General features: G+C 47.1%; 1 protein-coding gene across 4 annotated transcripts in view; it reads right to left on the bottom strand.

Annotated features, from left to right (window-relative positions):
- igsf11 (immunoglobulin superfamily member 11) overlaps window positions 1-21,959 on the bottom strand; it is a 344,662-nt gene that overhangs the window by 95,618 nt on the left and 227,085 nt on the right. For all 4 annotated transcript variants that reach the window (XM_070893379.1, XM_070893383.1, XM_070893382.1 and 1 more), the window contains one exon: window positions 7,244-7,407. In XM_070893379.1, coding sequence (XP_070749480.1) covers window positions 7,244-7,407 — 164 coding nt within the window. The remainder of the gene's footprint in view (window positions 1-7,243; window positions 7,408-21,959) is intronic.

Below are 21,959 nucleotides of genomic sequence, written 5' to 3'. Positions count from 1 at the left end.
ACTATTTCGGGTGGTTGGAGATTCCGGACTAGGATATTTAGCCTAAATGTTAATACCAAGCCTTTCTGGAGTGAAGTTATAAAACACTTCTACACGCAAAGGGTGATAGAAGTTTGTCACACTCTTCCACAAATGGCAGTTGATAATTTTAAATCTGAGGTTCATAGGTTTTTGTCTACCAAGGGTATTAAGGGATATGGGGCAAAGACGGGTATGTGGAGTTAAGTCACAGTTCTGCCAGATGGCAGAACAGCCTCGAGGGGTTAAATGGCCTACACCTATTCCTACGTTCCCTAGCCTTTCTGGACCAGGGTAGCTGCTTGCTAACGTAAATAGATACCACCTCAATATCCATCCCCATTTGTCCCAATAGTGACCTAATCCACAAGAATTACAGATTTTCAGGGATATACTGCCCAGGCTAATACAAAAATAGTTACTTTGGTGAGATCATGGAGGACCACTGCTACTTGTGGCAACATGCTCCAGCATGAATTACTGCCCACAGGAGAGAATAAAGGAGAAAATGGCAGAAGGAAAAAATATTTTCCAATTAATTCCCAATCTGATGGGCAGAGTTGTTGAACTGGTGTGAATCTAATTCCCTTGCAATTGTAGTAGAGAGAGGGAATTGAATTCCTGACAGTTTAGGATGTGAGATAGAGGAAAAAATGGGCTGTACAAATCCTTCAGGGAGAAAGGGGAAGAAGCTCATTGGGATGAATACACAAAAGTGCAGAAAGATGCTGAAAGAGTGATCATAAGGGCAGAGAGAGTCCTGGAGAAGGCATATAATCCGAGACTGAGCATCAGTTTTAAAAAAATCAGCACCACTGCAGTATGAGGACAGTCAAAGAAGAGGTGCAAACCATGAAAGATGCAAACAGGCTTGAAATTGAGGATAAGTACAAAATAGTAAATATTCAGAATAACTACTTCCAAGATCTCACAAAGGAAGATTCAAGCAAAAACCAAGTACTATGGATGCTGGAATCTGAAATAAAAACAGAAAATGCTGGAAATACCCAGCAGGTCGGGCAGCATCTGTGGAGAGAAACAGAGTTAACGTTTCAGTTCGATGACCCTTTGTCAGAACTGGAAAAAGCTAGCGATGTAACAGGTTTTTGAGCAAGTGTAGGGGCAGGGAAGGGGCGGAGGGGAGGAACGAACAAAAGGGAAGGTCTGTGATAGGGTGGAAGGCGAGGTTAAGAGACAAAGGGTATTATGGTGCAAGGCAAAAGGAGATGGTAATGGGACAAGTTATGAAACAAAAGATGAGTCTAGATGGGGTGTAAAAGGAAATGGCAGAATCATCAACAGTTGCCATGGGAAAGAGAGAAAATAAACAGAAACAAAAAAAATAGGGGCAGGGGTTATGGTTTGAAATTGTTGAACTCTATGTTGAGTCCAGAGGGCTGTAAAGTGCCGAAACGAAAGATGAGGTGCTATTCCTCAAGCTTACGTTGGGCTTCACTGGAACAGTGCAAGAGACTGAGGATGCAGGGAAACAGAGTGGGGGGTGGAATAGAGAATTAGTGACAGGCGACCAGAAGTTCGGGATCATGCTTACGGACTGAACGGAAGTGTTCTGCAAAGCGGTCACCCAATCTGCATTTGGTCTCCCCAATGTGAAGGAGACCACATCGTGAGCAGCAAATACAGTATACCAAATTGAAAGTAGTACAAGTAAATCGCTGTTTCACCTAGAAGGAGAATGTGGGACCCCGGATAGTGGAAAGGGAGGAGGTAAAAGGACAGGTGTTGCATTTCCTGCACTAGCACGGAAAGGGGAGGCAATGCGGGGGGGTGATTGAGGAGTGGACCAGGGTGTCACGGAGGGAGCAGTCCCTTTGGAATGCTGAAAGAGGAGGGGAGGATGTGTTTGGTGGTGGGATTACGCTGGAGGTGGAGGAAATGGCGGAGGATGATCTGTTGAAGGTTGAGGCTGGTCAGGTGAAAGGTGAGGACAAGGGGAACCCCATCTTTCTGGGAGGGAGAAGAAGGGGTGAGAGGAGGAGTGCGGGAAATAAAACGGACATGGTCGAGGGTCATGTCAATCACGGCAGTGAGGAATCCTCGGTTGAGGAAAAAAGATAAATCAGAAGCACGAGTACAGAAGATGGCATCGTCAGAACAGATGCAATGGAGACAGAGAAACTGGGAGAATGTAAAGGAATCCTTACAAGAAGTGGGGTGGGAGGAAGTGTAGTTCAGCTGTGGGAGTCAGCGGGCTTATAGTGAATGTTTGTCAATAGCCTATCCCCAGAAATGGATCAGAGAAATCGAGGAAGGGATGGGAAAAGTCATGGATGGAACATGTGAAGTTGAGGGAAGGGTGGAAATTGAAAGTGAAGTGAATTTAATTTTTTTGTTCAGGGCGAGAGTAGGACACAGCACTGATAAAATCATCAATATATCGGAAAAAGAGGTGAGGGAGGGAACCCAAGTAGGACTGGAACAAAGAATATTCCACACGGCCCACGAAAAGGCAGGCATAGCTAGGACCCATGTGGGTTCCCAGAGCAACACCTTTAATTTGGAGGCAGTAACAAGTTAAAGGAGAAAATGTTCAATGTGAGAACAAGTTCAGCCAGGCGGAGAAAGGTGATGGTGGATGGGGACTGGTTGGGCCTCTGTTCAAGGAAGAAGCAGAGTGTCCTCAGGCCATCCTGGTAGGAGATGGAGGTGTAGAGGCATTGGACGTCCATGGTGAAAAGGGGATGGTTGAGGCCAGGAAACTGGAAACTGTTAAAGTGGCAGAGGGCATCAGAAGAGTCATGGACGTAGGTAGGAAGAGACTGGACAAGGGTCAAGATACGAGCAATATGCCTTCTCCAAACAAACAGCTGGGAAGAAAGAAACAAAATTCAGCTCATGCCCTGATCAAGACATTGTTTAGACCTCGAAAGCTGAATTAAATTCTTGATATACATTCTGACCACTATCACAAAGTACTGTGACATTGCAGTATCCAGATGCACAGGGCTTTGGTTATACTGAAATATTTATGAAAGAGTTCCTTAAACTCATTTGTGATTAAACATGGAATGGGCAGGCCAGACATTTTCAAGGTTGAATGGAGCTCAAAGGGAATAAAAGTAGTAATAGGTTCTCAGGAAAAGAAAAAGTACCTTGGAGTCAGGCTGTATGCCCCATGAGACACATTGTAAAGGAATTGCTCAAGGGTTGTCTGCAAAGTAAATAGAGTCACAAAACAGGATCAGGTTGGCAAGGTATAATTTGCCCATTTACAGATTGCAAGACCACAAGGAAACCTGGGAACATTTGCATCTGATTTACCCTGGCTCTTGTGAGTTAATTTTATTTATATGTTCTTTGGATGTAGGGAACAGGGATAGTTATCGCTCATTCCTAGCTCCCTGTGGACATTACGATTCAACAATGTAGTGTTGAATGAAGTCTCATGTAGGCCAGGTAGGGATGGTAGGCTCTCTTTCATGAAAGATATTGGTGAACCAGTTGGATTTTTAACCACAATCCATTAGCTTTCATGCTCATTTTCTGGTAACAGCTCAAAAATTACTAGATTTATTCAATTCAATTTTAGGTAGGATTATGAACTCACAACCTCCAAATCCCCAGTCCAGTACCAAGACCAGTAGGCTCCTGAACCTTGGCCATTTGGCTATTGTCACTGCATATACTGTACCAAGTATGATTCTAAAAGAAAATTATGAAAACTTGGAGGCAAGGTACAAAAGCACAAGCTGAAAACTTCTGTTCAACTGTAACAGAAACATAAAACATAAAAATTGCAATCAGGTGGAACCCAAATCAATGAAATCCTTGTTCGTATGTAAAAAGGATGACAATCCAATGACGTAATGTCCTTATTACAATAGTGACTACACATCAAAAGTACTTAATTGGCTGTAAAGCACTTTGGGACATCCTGAGGTCATAAAATGCGCTAAATAAATGCAAGTCTACAGCACAAGGAAAAAGTTATAATTTAGAAAGCAATATGCAAAGACATGTTTCACAATATGAGGCAGCTAGCAACATAGAGGCAGAAAATGGGGCAGCAAATTCTACCACCATCTTCCTATTCAACTGTAAGATCCCTACCTGGAGGGACAGCTGAAAGAGGTCTCAGAATTACATACAATATACAGCACAGAAACAGGCCATTCGGCCCAACTAGTCTGTGCAGATGTTTATACTCCACACGAGTCTCCTCCCATTCCATCTACCTCATCTCAGCCTTTCAGCATATCTTTGTTTCTTTTGCTCTTATATATTTTTTTAGTTTTTCTTTTGAAAGCATCTAAGCTATTTGCCTCAACCTGTAGTAGCGAGTTCCACATTCTAACCATTCTCTGAGTAAAGACATTTCCCCTTATTTCCCTATTGGATTCATTAGTAACAATCTTGTATTTATGGCCATTATCTCCCACAAGTGGAAACATTCTCTCCACATATACCCTATTTATATTTTTAAAGATCTCTATCAGGTCACCTCTAAGTCTTCTCTTTTCTAAAGTAAAAAGCCTCAAACCGTTCAATCTTTCCCGATAGCTGTAATCTCTCAATTCTGGTAGCATCCTTATAAATCTTTTTAGCACTTTCTCCAGTGCTTCTATGTCCTTTTTATGGTATGGGGACCAGAACTGTGCACTGTATTTTAAGTGCGGTCTGACCAGGACATAACTTCAATAACTTTGAATTTTATACTCCAAGAAATAAATTGCATTTTAATTGCTTTGCTGACCTGTGATGCTACTTTTAATGATTTGTGCACCTGTATCCCTAGATCCCTTTGTTCTTCTACCTCCCCAGCTCAGATCAGCTAGTGCAGAAGAGAATGAGAAACGAGCCTCGAAACTTCCTTTAACACAAGGCCATGCTTTTACCCACTGAGCCATTGGAGAGCTATGAGAAATTATTTTCCACAGTAGTTTATTGCTCGGTGTGAAGACACTATGGGGTAGAAATTCGTCAGGTCCCAGACTCAGTACTGCACAGGCAGTGCGTGCTCCAAGCGACAGACCCGAAGGCAGTCCAATTGGATCTCCTTAACATTTTGTGCGCGAGCTGCCAGTGCCCATCATTCCTCCACAGGCAACTCGCATATTTGAACAGCATGAATTTCGGGTCGCTTGCCTCAATGGAAGTGCCCCGAATGTTTAAGTCCTGGGCGGAGGTTGGAGTGGGCAGGTGATCATGATAAAGGTGCTGGAACACATCTCTAAGCAGCCAGAAAAGCCACCACCGACCCAGTTGCCAGCTGCATTGACTACTCACCAGATCTTGACTGAGGAAACAGTTTTCTGAACACCATCTTCCTATTTCCACTGCTCTCATCAACTTTCCCCAACCTGCCAAAAGGCCTACTCCTCCTGGCCCCTTACTTACCCTGTAAACTTGAATATCATCATAGGCAGTCCCTTGGAATCGAGGAAGACTTGCTTCCACTCTAAAAATGAGTCCTTAGGTGGCTGAACAGTCCCTGTCACAGGTGGGACAGATAGTTATTGAGGGAAAGGGTGGGTGGGACAGGTTTGCCGCACGCTCTTTCTGCTGCCTGCATTTGATTTCTGCATGCTCTCGGCGACGAGACTCGAGGTGCTCAGCGCCCTCCCGGATGCATTTCCTCCACTTAGGGCGGCCTTTAGCCAGGGACTCCCAGGAGTCAGTGGGGATGTTTCACTTTTTCCAGGGAGGCTTTGAGGGTTTCCCTGTAATGTTTCCTCCCCCCACCTTTGGCTCGTTTGCCGTGAAGGAGTTCCGAGTAGAGCACTTGCTTTGGGAGTCTCGTGTCTGGCATGCGAACGATGTGGCCTGCCCAGCGGAGCTGATCAAGTGTGGTCAGTGCTTCAATGCTGGGGATGTTGGCCTGGTCGAGGACGCTAATATTGGTGCGTCTGTCCTCCCAGGGGATTTGTAGGATCTTGCGGAGGCATCGCTGGTGGTATTTCTCCAACGACTTGAGGTGCCGACTGTACATGGTCCAAACTTGAACAAGGCCATTAGTGAAAGTCACAGGTGGGCACTTGGCAACATTTTCACTCGGATATGCCCCTCCCCGCAGATTTTCTAGGGCATTGTTTTTACAACATTTACTCATCCACTCAACTGTGCAACTCACAACTATAACCTGCTGCTCACGATGCGGTCTCCTCTACACTGTGGAGACCAAACGCTGATTGGATGATTGCTTTGCGAACACGTCCCTGCACGTCTTTGCAAACGTGACCCTGAACTTCTGGTCACTAGTCATTTGAATTCTCTGCCCTATTCCCACTCTGATCTCGGCCTCCTACACTGTTCTAATGAAGCTCAACAGAATCTCGAGCAACAGCACCTCATCTTTCGATCCGGCACTTCACAGCCTTCCGGATTCAACATTGAGTTCAACAATTTCAGATCATAACCACTGCTCCCATTTTTCTGGTAATGATTCTGCTGTTGTCATTTACAGCTCCTCTAGACCCAGCGTTTGTTTCTTTACTTGTCCAACTTCCATCCCCTTTTGTCTTGCACCATCATCCCTTTTGGCATTTAATCGCCCCTGCCTTCCACGTGAGCACAGACCTTCCCTTTTGTTCATTCTTCTCCTCCCCTCATTCCATGGCCCTGCACTTGCTTAAAATCTGTTACATCCACTTCGAGTGACTGAAGCCAGCAGTAAACTTGTATTTTAAATTAAATTGTATTGCGCTGAGAGAGATGCTAGTCTTCAGCTCCTAGCACACAGATGGTAGCAGCCCCAGAGTAGGCTTCCGAGATTTACTGCGGGCATCTGCTAAGAAGAGCCAGTAGAAATATTCTGGCTGGCCCAGTAAAGAAACGAGGCTTCCTAGAAGCTGGCCTTAATGAAGCTTGTGAAGCTTAATCTGGTGTTGCCACCAGCTGTGCACAACCTTGCACATCAGGAGCTAGTGACCAAAGCACCTCACTTAGTGCAATATAAAGTTGCTCTAACTTCTGGGAGACTCACCTGAGGGGCTGCTCTGAACTTCAAAGACACTAAGTAAACACAAGTCTTTATTTTCTTTCTTTCTATAAGTGACAAAAAAATAAGGTCATCCCCAGCCTGCATCCGACACTGCTTCTACAAGCGCAGTTTCTTGAATGTTCCTTCTATGCCAATAACTTTACCAGCCGCAGCTAAGTTCTGCATAGGCAAGGCTAAACTTGGTGATTTTAACACCAGGGGCTAGAGAACTCAGGCATGTGTGAACATGTGAATTTATAAATTTAATACTTTTTAAAGACCAACCTGTTCTGGCTGATTGGCATTGGAAAGAGGTGTCACAGTCCAGATGATGTTCAGCTGATTCAGCGCAGCACTTGTTGTGAAGGTACATGGCAGTATAGCTGTTTGACCTCTAGCAACCGACACACTCTTCCTACTCACAGAAACTTCTAATGACTTCACCCAACCTGCAAAGAAAAAGTTAATATTACACGGGTGCAATGCAACCATCTAATGCCATGAGAGTGACTGTTAAATATGTTACACTTGAGTACAGTAGTGCTTATGTTATGCAGTCTTAATGAGCTGTTCACATAGAGTACCAGTTGAATTGGAATGTATTGTAAGCCTGTAACATGATCAAGGAGATCAGATGATGTCATAAAACATGGCATCATTTGTGATTTGTGAATCTCACCTCAAGCCCACAATAGAACTACAGAATAGAATTTGTGTTATCTATTATGATCTACATAAGACCAAGATATTTCTCGACAACATCAATAAAAACTTCGATGAGCTGAACAGGCTTCCGAAAGACATCCAAGTTTTACTTTCACCCCATAGCAAGAGGTTCTGAGTACCTGGCTTGGGTTTCCAATGGGCATTCCACTGTTTGTAACTTTGTTGGAAGATAAGGCAGCATTTGAAAATGATGCACTCAATTATTATTCAATCCCGAGCAATTTGCAGGTCACTCAGATCTTATTACAATCTCAGTGAAGAGTTCTGCATGAGAAATATGTGCTTCATCAAAGAGGCAATAGATGGAGCTGTCCAAGATCATCTGCCTAGATAGCTGTGTCTATGGTAGTGAAAGTAATGATTACACCCAATTTCTATGTCACAGGCTCACTTCAAGTAGCCAAATCATCCAGAGTTCAATCCATGCACATATTGGTCAGGTAACTGACTCACTTTTTAAGGAGAGCTGGGGGAATTTATTTAGTTTAGCATGGGGGCAAGGCAGCAGTGTGATAGGACTATAGAGTTTTATTACAATGCTGGTTCCCCAAAGTGCAGGCTGCAATAGATGGCACCCACATCCTACAGTTAACAGACTCAATTTTCTTAATAGGAAGGGGTACCAACTGCTGAATGTCCAGAATGTTTCTGACCAGAGGCAAAGAATCCTTCACAAAGGGGATAGAGTATAAAAGCAGGGAAGGCTTGCTACAGCTATATAAGGCATTGGTGAGGCCACACCTGGACTACTGCGTGCAATTTTGGTTTACATATTTACGAAAGAATATACTTGCTTTGGAAGCAGTTCTGAGAAGGTTCACTAGGTTGATTCCAGGATGAGGGGGTTGACTTATGAGGAAAGGTTGAGCAGGTTGGGCCTCTACTCATTGGAATTCAGAAGAATGAGAGGTGATCTTATCAAAACATATAAGATTATGGGCCCAAGTTTCCACATGATTTGCGCCTGATTTTTTAGGAGCAACTGGTGGAGAACGGACTATCTTAGAAATCGCAATTCTCCACATTTTTTTTTCTGCAGTTCTAGTCAGGTAGAACAGTTCTACTTTGGAACAGAATTTTTTCTTCAAAAGGGGGCGTGTCCGGCCACTGACGCCTGATTTGAAAGTTTCCAGAGTGAAAACGTACTCCAAACTAAAGTAGAATGGAGCCAGTGAAGATTTTTCTAGAACTGAAAAAAACCTGTTCTACACATTAAAAAATCAGGCGCAGGTTACAAATTAGGCGTCCAGAACGAGGTGGGGGGGGGAACTCATTAAATTCTACAATAAATCCTTATTTATACTTCTGCAAATAAATCCAACCTGAATAAACATTTATAAGCCAAGAAAAGATTAAATAAACCATCTTCCTACCTGTGTGAAAGTGCTTCAGCCAGGGAGAATTCTGCAGCCGTTCGTTGCCGCTGAGCGGGAGGGGGAGAGAGAGAGAGAGAGAGAGAGAGAGAGAGAGAGAGAGAGAGAGAGAGAGGGAGAGGGAGAGGGAGAGGGAGGGAGGGAGGGAGGGGGGGGGGAGGGGGAGGGAGGGGGGGGAAGGGAGAGGGAGAGATGGGGGGGGGAAGAAGGGAGGGGGGGAAGGGAGAGGTCAGGTTGGATCGGATCCAGTCCGGGAGCGGGAGTCGGGTCCAGTGGGGGGGGGGGGGGGGGGCGGGTCAAGTCGGGGGGCAGGAGCGCAGGTCGGGTTGGGTCCAGTCAGGGGGGGCGGGGAGCGGGAACAGGAGCACGGGTCGGGTCAGTCGGGGGTGGGGGGGGAAGCGGGTGTCGGGTCGGGGCAGGGGGGGGGGGGGAGCGGGTGTCGGGTCTGGTCGGCAGGGGGGGGGAGCGGGTGTCGGGTCTGGTCGGGGGCGGGGGGGGGGGGGGGGAGCAGGAGCTGACCGTGGGAGGAGCCTTATCCACGCAGCCCCAGTGAGGTCATTCAGCCAGGGCTAGGGGCTGCGTGCTTCGGGCCCCTCCCACACAGTTCGGCGCCTGGAGCTACTGCACTTGCGTGCCCACTGTAGCGCGCATGTGCAGAGGTCCCGGCACTGTTTTCAGCACAGGGACCTGGCTCCGCCCCCCCACAGCTCGTGCTGGCTGCGCCGTGGGCCAGAGGACCTGTAAGTAGGTGGAGAATACCGAGGATTTTTTTAGGCGCCGTTTTAGGCGCGAAAAACGGGCGCCCAGCTCGGAGGGGCGCCCATTTTTTTTCTTGTGGAAACTTGGGCCCTATGAGTGAGCTTGACAAGGTGGATGCAGAGAGGATGTTTCCACTGATAGGGAAAACTAGAACTAGAGGGCATGATCTTAGAATAAGGGGCCGCCCATTTAAAACAGAGATGAGGAGAAATTTCTTCTGAGGGTTGTAAATCTGTGGAATTCACTGCCTCAGAGAGCTGCGGAAGCTGGGACATTAAATAAATTTAAAACAGAAATAGAGAGTTTCTTAAACGATAAGGGGATAAGGGGTTATGGGGAGGGGGAAGGGAAGTGGAGCTGAGTCCATGATCAGATCAGCCATGATCTTATTGAAAGGCGGAGCAGGCTTGAGGGGCCGTATGGCCTACAGCTGTTCCTATTTCTTAGGTTCTTATGTTCTTATAAAATGCCAGATTTTATGGAAGTTGCCATCCTCCATTTATCCTCCTTGAGTTCTTCCAGGAAGAGAGTAAAGAGATGACTTATGGAGACAAGGCATACCTCTTGCTACAATGGATCACGTACAAGGCATGTGCCTTGGCCAGGGTTGTCATTGAGACAACGTTCAGGGTCCTAAAAAAGCATCTCTAATGTTGCCAATAAATAAGGGCTGTAGATTCCAGTCACAATCCGTGGCCGCAAATTCTCGAAGATTGACCTCAGACCCCGCATGTATATATGATGTCCCTTAAACATTCTTATTTTCATGTAAGAACACACTGGTTCTGGATCCTAGACCCAAAATCATGGGCATCCTTCTCCTCAACCAGCAATGGGAAGGTGGCACCATCGTCAGCCACTCCCAATCATCCAGCTCCCTCATGCTCTGTCAATCACCGAATGCTACCTCCTCACTAACACTATGTAATTTGCCCCAGATGATAGCATCTGAACTGGTGTGTGAAAGTGAAATTGCAAGAACATGAAGCAACATATTGAGCCAGGACTCGTGTGGTCTTTTGCTCAGCATCCTGCAAGCCACTCAGTAATAGAACATTTAGCACATGGACTACAGCTATTCAAGGAGAAGGCCCACCACCACCTTCAGGACAACTAGTGATGGGCAACAAATGTGGCCTTGACAGCATTGCCCACATCCCAAGAATAAAAAAATAAATAAAACTGCTGCCTGCACTGTCCTATCAATTTTACCATCTCCCATGGATAGAGGTAAGTGCTACTCCAACAGCTCTACAGCCTGCTCCTCAAAATCTACAAGGAAGAAACTTGGCACTCTTCCTCATTATCATCCTCTGCCCCCACGACTCATGGATCTGCAGGAAAAGTGGGCATAGCATAAGAATATGCAAGAATAACCCTTTGGGGTTAAGGAGACAAAAGAGCAGGGAAGCCTCCTCCAGAGCCCTGTCCTTTATGGGCATTGTATCTAAGTTTCTGCTCTAACAAGATTGAGTGAATTAAGTGAAGGCTGGAATTAAAGGATATGTACTAGGTGGCATCCAACAGCTGATTTAATTTATATGCTGATATCGCCCTGTTGATGTGGAAGTAGGGATTCAAGGTTATACATGCAAGTAATTGCTGTTAGAGGAGATGGCTACACATATTGGCCCCAAGTTTCCACACGCGGCGAAAAAGGCGCACCTCAGAGCTGGGCGCCTGTTTTTCGCAGCGAAAACGGCGGCAGAAAAAAAGTGCGGTATTCTCAAGCTCCTTGGAGCTCGATGTCTGCTTGGCGCGGCGCACAAGGGGGCGGAGCCTATCACGCGCGCCGATTTTGTAAGTAGGAGGGGGCGGGTACAATTGAAATGAGGCTTCTTGGTGCCGGCAACCCTGCGCGTGCGCGTTGGAGCGTTCGCGCACGCGCAGTCTGAAGTAAACATTGGCACTCGGCCATTTTTAAAAGTGCTGCAGAAAAAGTGAAGATTTGTTTCTTGGACCCCTGCAAAGGCTTGTATTTTAATTTTCTTGATATTTCTGTGTGTGAGGGGGTGCTTTTCGCAGCACTGCTGAATAAATCACCTGCTGAAATCAGTGAGTTCAGCTTTTCACTGCTAAACTTGCAGAACCGGTGCCTGCAAATTAAGGACTGTGTGTTTGGAGAAATAAGAGTGCCAATTCAACTTTGCAATGGATCAACATCCACCAAGAACAAAGAATTTCTTGCATGAGGAAGTGGAGATATTAGTCAACGTAATTGAGCAGAGATGGCAGGAGCTGGATACCAGCAACAGAGGTCGCATAAAAGTGCCACCAAAAGAAATGAAGAAACGCTGGAAACAAGTTGCAGAAGATTACTGCGCAGTGGTGCATACCAGGAGATCTGGAAGCCAGTGTAAAAAGAAATGGCACGACCTTGGTCAAGTAGTTAGTGCAAGTAATATTTCCCATTTTTAATTTAATCGTAATTGTAACCTGGCTATCTGTATGTCCCACCTTGCAGACTGACACACTCTGTAAAAAGTTATATTTTACTCTTTGCAGAAGAAATTGGCCCACAACAAAAGGGAGGCAACTCGGACAGGAGGAGGCGTGCCCAATCTGCATCCACTGACTCCCTTGGAACAAAGGGTAGCTGCTATGATGAGTCGGACATGGAGTAAAGCAATCGGTACAGCACAAGCTGGGCCCGCACGCGAGGAAGAGGGTAAGTCCTGAAAATGCATCGTGGCCCTTTAAATCAACCTGCTGCCTAACCTGCTATGTGTGAGAGTACTCATGCCACCCACCCGGCCCCCTCCCTTACTGTTAAGCATGACTGTTTTGATGTATTTTGATGCATTATTGTATTTTGATGTATGATGATGTACGATGATGTACGATGATGTACGACGACGACGACGACGACAACAACCCTGAGGATCCTGAGGGTACAGAACAAGAACCAGTACAACCAGCTGCGGACGATCCAGACTGGATGATGGCAGCGATGACTGAAATGTCTGCAGGGGAGAGCTTCCAATTTAATGTTTATGAGCCCCCATCAAGGCATCAGAGTTTCAACCCCGAGCATAGGTCTTGGTTCCACCTTCCATGGTTTCGCTTCCGATGTTGCGGGTCCCAGTGGTGCTGCTGGTATAATGCAGCATTCTACAGTCAGTGCACTACCGTCCCAGCCTGCGCCTCCCTCTCGCATAGGTTCTGGTTCCACCTACTATGGTTTTGATTCCGACGCTTCGGGTCCCAGTGTTGCTGCTATCATGGAGCAGTTTACACCCATTCGTCCAACATCCCAGCCCACTGCTCGCACTCGAGTGCTGTCGTCTGGAACACTGAGTGTCCTACCGTTCCAGCCCGAGCCTCTCCCTCTAGTTCTGCCGTCTGCAACACAGAGCATCCCACCATTCCAGCCCGAGCCTCTCCCGCCAATTCAGCTGTCTGGAACACAGAGCGTCCCACAGTCCCAGCCCGCGCCTCCCTGTGTAGTGGTGCCGGTTGCAACACCGAGCATCCCACCGTCCGTGCCCGCGCTTCCCAGTGTAGTGGTGCCACAAGGCAGACGAGAAGGAGATTGGGGACACGCTCTCCTGAGATGCAGCGTGCAACAGATGCGGCTCAGGTTGTGGCATTGGGTATGGAGACCAATGAGCTTACCCGATCACTCATCGGTGGTGTCAATGCAGTAGGTGACGGTCCTGACGTGAGAAATAGCAGTAATGACACGGGAACTTAGGGAGGGAATGTCCAAGGGAGTGCAATCGACGGCACAGGCCGTCAGGGAGGGCATGCAAATTACGGCACAGGCCGTCAGGGAGGGCATGCAAGTGTCGGCACATGCCATCAGGGAGGGCCTGGTTGAGGTAGCTGCTGCAATAAGGGCACACAGCCCAGCCAATCAAATGACACCCCCATGAGGAAGTGAACATTCACTGAGATATGGATGAGACATGGTTGCAGCCTTTCTTTGCTGCTTTTGTTCTTGTTCTTGATGTAGCTGTAGTAGCGTTTTTCAAATTGAAATTGTTTTGTAAGTTTTGTAACTTTACAACTTATAAGGGATCTTATGGTTTTTAAGTGATCTTATAGTGTAAATGCTCACATTTTTTTGTATCTTATTTAATTTTGCATCTAAAAAGTGATCTTGAAGTGTAAGTGATCTTAGAGTGTAACATTTTTCACATAGAAAGTGTTTTGTAACTTTTGTAACTTTACAAGTTTATAAGTGATCTTCAAGAGTCATATTAAAAAGTATAGTTTGATACAACAAATATTTTATTAGAGTGACGTTAACTTTTCAATAAAATATTTTTTCATTAGAACGGTTTCATGTTCCATTAACACAACACAACGTAGGAACAACTGCAAAGAATAAACATGTCCATGTGCAAAAGTGTTCGCAGAGCCCTCGGGCATCAGTAGTTGAAGCGTTCACGGATGAGCTGCTGGCGCAAGTCTCGAGCAATCATTGAAGGGGCATGATAGACGGCCCTCCTCCGACCTCGTGCTCCGGCATCAGGCACTTGCATGCTTTCCCGATTGTCGTTATCATCCACTTCTGGGTCTTCCGTAATACTATCAGGCACTGGACCCTCACGTCGGTCTTCGGGTTCCACTACCAGCTCCTGCTGCCTCATGATGGCTAAGTTATGAAGCATGCAGCACACAACAGTGAAGTGACCGACAATCTGAGGAGAGTATAGCAACTGTCCTCCGGAATGGTCCAGGCATCGGAATCGCTGTTTCAAGATGCCAATGGTCCTCTCAATGATGCTGCGCGTCGCAATGTGCGCCATGTTGTATTGATGGTCAGCTTCTGTCCGTGTCACGCGTATGGGCGTCATGAGCCAGGTGGTCAGGCCGTACCCTTTGTCTCCCAGTAGCCAGCTCTGCCCTTCTGGCTGCTGCTCAAACATGTCAGATAGAACGCTGTCGTGTAGGATGAACACATCGTGGGTGCTGCCAGGGTATCTCGCATCGACTGACATGATGCGCTGCTTGTCGTCACACACGAACTGCACATTGATAGAGTGGAAACCTTTTCTATTCCTGTACTGCTTAGATTCCTCCACAGGTGCTCGCAAGGCGATGTGGGTACAATCAATGCAGCCCTGTACCTTTGAGAAGCCGGCAATCCTGAAGAAGCCCACAGCCCTCTCATGGATCGCTTGTGCGGTCATTGGGAAATTGAAGAAGTCATTCCTTTGCGCATAAAGTGCAGCCGTGACCTGGTAAGCGCAGGCATGTATTGCACATTGAGAGATGGCACACACATCTCCAGTTGTAGCCTGAAACGATCCCGAGGCATAGAAAGAAATTGCAGCTGTTACCTTCACTTCAACAGACAAGGCAGTTGTCCTTCTGCTTCTGGGCTGCAAATCTGCTCTCACCATATCACAGATCTCAGTGACAACTTCTCTGCGAAAACGCAGCCTTTTCACACAATCAGCCTCGCTCATGTCCAGGTACGAGCGCCTGGTTCGATATTGTCGACGTGGGTAAGGTCTCCTGCCCATCAACCTACGGGCTACGACGTTCCTGGTGCGGTGAGCTCTAATCAATTCTCTCCTATGCAGTGAATTGATGGCAAACCATTGCATAATATGCGGTGTTGACAATGCAGCACCCATTCTGCAAATTTAAATATAAAACTGTCTATGTGGCTGCCTCTCCTTGTCCAAATGGCCTCAGTCCCCCTCACAGCTCGAAGGCTGCTGCTGTATCTTTGGCTGCCGGCCAGCCACTGACGCCGCCCCTAAAGCGTGGCCGAATGGCCTCAAGCACCATAATGAGCTGCGTGTGTCCTGTGTTCATTCTTCGGCTCCCGGCCAGCCACTGACGCCGCTGCAATCCCATGGCCGAATGGCCTCAAGTCCGGCCGGGTGCTGCATCTTCGCGGGGAATGAAGGCCTGCCTCAAGCACCGCAGCTCAGCTCGAAGGCTGCTTGCTGCCTGCCGCTGCCGTCAAGACACTGACGCCACACCGCTGCCTGAAAGGCCTGCCTGAAGCACTTTCACACAGATAGGAACATGGTTTATTTAATCTTTTCTTTGCTGATAAATTTTTATTCAGGTTGGATTTATTTGTATAATATTTGTATAAGTATAACTAAGGATTGATTGTAGAATTGAATGACTTCCCTTCCCCCCCACCTCGTTCCCTACGCCTAATTTGTAACCTGAGCCTGATTTTTTAAAGTGTAGACAAGGTTTTTTTCAAGCGTACAAAAATCTTCACTTGCTCCATTCTAAGTTAGTTTGGAGTACGTTTTCACTGTGGAAACTTTCAAATCAGGCGTCAGTGGCCGGACACGCCCCCTTTTGAGAAAAGAAAATTCTGTTCCAAAGTGAAACTGTTCTACCTGACTAGAACTGCAGAAAACTAAATGTGGAGAATTCCGATTTCTAAGATACTCCGTTCTACACCAGTTGCTCCTAAAAATCAGGAGCAAATCATGTGGAAACTTGGGGCCATATTGTCAAGTTAGTTAGTGAACTCTTTAACCACAGTGCAGTGTGATGGGCGATTTGTGCATGTAATCATTTTAGAGGATCAACAGTGTGTTAGTGCCCATGATGCCCAAGATGAAATGAGGCACGACTTCAACAAACTGGTTTATTTTACTTAAAATACATGAAGAACAGAATTCAATTTTTGTAGTCGGAAAAGTCAATTTCCTATGTTTCTCCAGTTTGTGAAAAGTAATCAATGCACAGGTGGTCATTTTAACTTAGCTCGCTCAGCAGGAAGCTAGCAGGGTCAGATTCGCCACCTGCTTTACACCCCACCCAATGCAGTGCAGATTTCGTCCCCTACGGGGCACAACGGACATGATCTTTGCAGCTGCAGGAAAAATGCAGGGAGCAGCATCAGCCCTGATATATGGCCTTCTTCGATCTTACAAAGGTCTTTCACACTGTCAACCGTGAGGGATTGTGGAGCACCCTCCTCCGTTTCGGATGCCCCCAAAAGTTTGTCAACATCCTTCGCCTGCTTCACGATGACATGCAGTCCGTGATCCTTACCAACGGATCCATTACAGACCCAATCCACGTCCGGACCGGGTCAAACAGGACTGGGTCATCACTCCAACCCTCTTATCAATCTTCCTCGCTGCCATGCTCCACCTCACAGTCAACAAGCTCCCCGCTGGAATGGAACTAAACTACAGAACCATTGGGAAAGCTGTTTCACCTAGGCCGCCTCCAGGCCAGGTCCAAGATCACCCCAACCTCTGTCGTTGAGCTACAGTACGCAGATGACGCCTGCATCTGCGCACATTCTGAGGCTGAACTCCAGGATATAGTCTATGTATTCACCAAGGCATATGAAATCATGGGCCTTACGCTTAACATCCGTAAGACAAAGGTCATCCACCAGCCTGTCCTCGCCGCACAGCACTGCCCCCGTGTCATCAAGATTCATGGCGCGACACTCGACAACGTGGACCATTTCCCATACCTTGGGAGCCTCGTCAACAAAGGCAGACATTGATGCGGAGATTCAACATCGCCTCCAGTGCGCCAGTGCAGCCTTCAGCCACCTGAGGGGAAAAAAGTGTTCGAAGACCCGGCCCTCAAATCTATCACCAAGCTCATGGTCTACAGGGCTGGAGTAATACCCGCAATCCTGTGTGGCTCAGAGGCATGGACGATGCACAGAAAACACCTCAAGTCGCTGGAGATATATCACCAACGATGTCTCCGCAAGATCCTGCAAATCCCCTGGGAGGACAAGCACAGCAACATCAGTGTCCTCGCCCAGGCTAACATCCCCAGCATTGAAGCACTGACCACACTCGATCAGCTTTGCTGGGCAGGCCACATAGTTCGCATGCCAGACACGAGACTCCCTAAGCAAATACTCTATGCGGAGCTCCTTCACGGCAAATGAGCCAAAGGTGGGCAGCGGAAACATTACAAGGATACCCTCAAAGCCTCCCTGATAAAGTGCGACATCACACCTGAAACCTGGGAGTCCCTGGCCGAAGACCGCCCGAGATGGATAAAATGCATCCAGGAGGGCGTTGAGCTCTTCGAATCTCAACACCGAGAGCGTGAAGAGGTCAAGCGCAGGCAGCGGAAGGAGCATGCAGCAAACCAGTCCCACCCACCCCTTCCCCAGGCGAATATCTGTCCCACCTGTGACAGAGTTTGTGGCTCTCGTATTGGATTGTTCAGCCACCAAAGAACTCACTTCAGGAGTGGAAGCAAGTCTTCCTCGATTCCAAGGGACTGCCTATGATGATGATGATTACACAAACTTTAAGGTGCACCATTTTTACATTTGATTTAGATTTATTTCTTCTGCTTTTGTATTAAGAATTGTGAAGCAATTTTTCAATTAAAACATTCATACAACGTCAGCCAATCATAATCCTTGGCCCAAGAAAGAAAAAACTGGCATTTATACAGCATCTATCAATCACAAAACACTTCTAAGCCAATGAGGATAAATGTTGGCCGGGACACCAGGAAAACTCCCATGATCTTCCCCAAATAGTACCCTGGGATCTCTTACATCCACCCGAGAGGGCAGATGGGACCTCGGTTTAACACCTGATCCAAAAGATATCGCTCCCTTGATACTGCACTTCAGATTATATGCTCAATTCACTGGAATCAGGTTTGAGCCCATGACCTTCTGACTGAAAGGTGCGAGTGCTACCAATGATCCAAGGTTAGCACGATAGGGGTGTACTGGGTTAATGTATTATAAATTCACATTGTGTGTGTGCGATTTATGCACATCACCTACTGAATGATGACAGTGCTTTCCCCTCCATTTTTATAGCAGCGATTTCAGCTGGGCCTTCGTTCCACGGGTGCCAGCTGTTTCCAACACGATGCTAAATCACCATTCTTCATGAATTAACTTAGACAACCCATTTTATTATGGGTGACATAACAGCAAGTCCAAGCTTTCTTCACCCAAAATCCACACAAGTTCAAACGCCAAGAGGCGTGGGTAATGATCAGGATCAAGACCACTGGCTGATTTTTCTCTTTTTAATCCTGGACTATTGAGACTAACATTATAAATTTACAGCACAGGGGTATTTAGCGTTTAGTCTGCAAAGGTGGTCAGCAATAAAGTGTTTCTATCCATTGACCATTAAAGGAGAACTCTATCCAATTGGAATTGTGGATATGTTGTTAGATAATGGAACGGTTGGATAAAGGGAACATTTTCCGCACTATTGTGTGTCCTATTACAGGATTTTACTGCGCTGATAGAATATAGTGGATTGAAACTGGGTAACTTCAGTTTTTTTTTTAATTGTTCATATTGTCAAAGGAATATTTAGGTTTAAATTTCATAAAGCAAGTTGTAATGTTTGCAATCCACTGCCCTACGAGCTTGTGCAACTGATAGTTCCTACACACTCAAGACTTGTAGCCTAAATGTTACCTTGTTGGTAGCTGGTACCTTACATTGGCCCCAAGTTTCCACATGATTTGCTCCTGATTTTTAGGAGCAACTGGTGTAGAACGGAGTATCTTAGAAATCGGAATTCTCGTCATTTAGTTTGCTCCAGTTCTAGTCAGTTAGAACAGTTTCACTTTGGAACAGAATTTTTTTTTCAAAAGGGGGCGTGTCCGGCCACTTACGCCTGTTTTCAAAGTTTCGGCAGTGAAAACTTACTCCAAACTAACTTAGAATGGAGTAAGTGAAGATTTTTGTACGCTTGAAAAAACCTTGTCTATACTTTAGAAAATCAGGCGTAGGTTACAAATCAGGCGTCGGGAATGGGAGGGGGGGCGGGGGGCAGGTGTTTAAAGGGAAGTTTACAAACATTAAACACTTCAGTTTTACAAATAAAGAGCCATCATCAATAATAAATGATAAATACATCAATAAATCAACCAATAAATCAATCAAAAAAATTAATAAGGAATAATTTTTTTTTAAATCAATAAAACAAAACATTTTCTACTGACCGACTACAGCACCGGGAGCCCTCCAACAGCATGCTGGGATGCCCCCCCCTCCCCCACCCAGTGTGTCTCTGTCAGTGTCTCTATCTCTCTGTCTGTCTGTGTGTCTCTCATTCTCCGTCTGTCAGTGTCTGTGTTTCTGACAGCGAGGGGAGGAGAAGGAGGGGGGTAGAGGGAGAGAGGGGGGAGAAGGGGGAGGGATGGGGGAGAAGGGGGAGGGATGGGGGAGAAGGGGGGAGAAGGGGGGGGAAGGAGATGGGGGGGGGGAAGGAGATGGGGGGGGGGGAAGGAGATGGGGGGGAGAAAGGAGATGGGGGGGGAAAGGAGATGGGGAGGGAAGGAGAAAGGGGGAGGGAAGGAGAAAGGGGGAGGGAAGGAGAAAGGGAGAGGGAAGGAGAAAGGGGGAGGGAAGGAGAAAGGGGGAGGGAAGGAGAAAGGGGGAGGGAAGGAGAAGTGGGGGGGAAAGGAGAAGTGGGGGGGAAAGGAGAAGTGGGGGGGAAAGGAGAAGTGGGGGGGAAAGGAGAAGTGGGGGGGAAAAGGAGAAGTGGGGGGGAAAGGAGAAGGGGAGGAAAGGAGAAGGGGGGGGAAAAGGAGAAGGGGGAGGGAGGCTGAACGGGCCGGGCCCGAGACTTCGGGCAGGGCCCGTCCCCAGCACCAGATTTACAGGTATGTGGCGTTGGGTCGGGTCGGGTCGGGGGAGCGCGGGTCGGAGGGATGGTGGGAGGGAGGTCGGTTCAGTTCGGGGGTAGGGAGGTCAGGTCGGATCCAGTCCAGGGGGGGGGGGGGGGGGGGAGGGGGGGGAGTCGGGTCGGGGTTGGGTCCGGGGGGGGGGGAAGTGGGAGTCGGGTCGGGGTCGGTGTCGGATCCGGGGGAGGGGGAGCGGGAGTCGGGTCCGGTCCGAAGGCAAGGGAGCGGGAGTCGGGTCGGGTCCAGTCCGGTCCGGAGGCGGGAAGCGGGAGTCGAGTCGGGTCGGGAGGAAGCAGGAGCTGGCCGTGGGAGGAGCCCTATTCACGCAGCCCCAGTGAGGCCATTGGGCCAGGGCTAGGGGCTGCGTGCTTCGGCCCCTCCCACACAGTTTGGGCGCCTGGAGCTACTGCACATGCGCGCCCACTGTAGCGCGCATGTGCAGAGGTCCCGGCACTGTTTTCAGCGCAGGGACCTGGTTCCGCCCCCTACAGCTCCTGCTGCGCTGCGCCGAGGGCCAGAGGACCTGCAGGGAGCTGGAGAATCTGGAGGGTTTTTTTTAGGCGCACTTTGTGGCGCGAAAAACAGGCGTCCAGGTCGGGACTGCGCCGTTCTAGGCACGGCTCGAAACTTGGGCCCATTAATGCTAGGACTTAAAAATGTTCAAAGTTTTTTCGAAGTTCCTTTGGTTTTTTTCTGCCAGGACACGTGCATTCTTGTACCTGAAAGCTCTACTTCAATTGCTCTGATGTTAGAGATGGGGCTTAAAAGTTATTTATTGACATGGCAAAGGCAGCAGTAATGATAGATAACAAGTATAAAAACAGTAACTATACTCCAGAGGTTGCATTTTGCCTCATGACTTTGAGCACTGCTACTTCATCTGCTAAAGATAGATTTTCTTTCAGCACAACAAAGAGCAAGATGAGGGCCATAAAGAACAGGGATTTTCTTATTGTTGCCCTCACAGTGGGATTTACTGCAAGTAGAGTGGATCAATAAGGATGACAATATCATAGTTGGAGAATAAAAACGCCAAGCACCCTTCATTATTTACGGCTAGAAATATAATCGAAAAGGTATAACTTGAAGTAGCAGAATTTTAAATCTCAGAATTCTATTAGAGAGGCACTATTCTCTGACAGAAGAAAAAACATGCAAGTTTGCCATTTCTTTTACATTAATCATTTCAAAGGTAAGCCCTTCATACAAGCACATTTCCATAATATGATGATCCCACCTTTGAATTGGTTAGGACTGACCTTTGTTAGTCATGGTCTGATAAATGTGCCTATGGCACTTGTTCATCCCCACTGCCTAATAAAGCCACCCATATTCATCTGAACTAACATACCCACATAACTGCTACTTGCCCAGTCTCAAAACTCGTACTAATCCCATCCAGAACACATACAAGGTCACCACGGATCTCTAATATTTCTGAGTTTGAGGATTCTCAATCGCTTTAATTGAAGAACAACCCTGCCATTCAAGGTTCTGCAAAAATAACTCCAAGTTCACATTTATATTTTTCTGCGATTGAAAGTTTGGAATTTGCAGGG

The sequence above is a fragment of the Pristiophorus japonicus genome, chromosome 11 (assembly GCF_044704955.1).
Source record: "Pristiophorus japonicus isolate sPriJap1 chromosome 11, sPriJap1.hap1, whole genome shotgun sequence".
Taxonomy (NCBI): domain Eukaryota; kingdom Metazoa; phylum Chordata; class Chondrichthyes; family Pristiophoridae; genus Pristiophorus; species Pristiophorus japonicus.
This window is presented reverse-complemented; position numbering and strand designations above follow the sequence as displayed.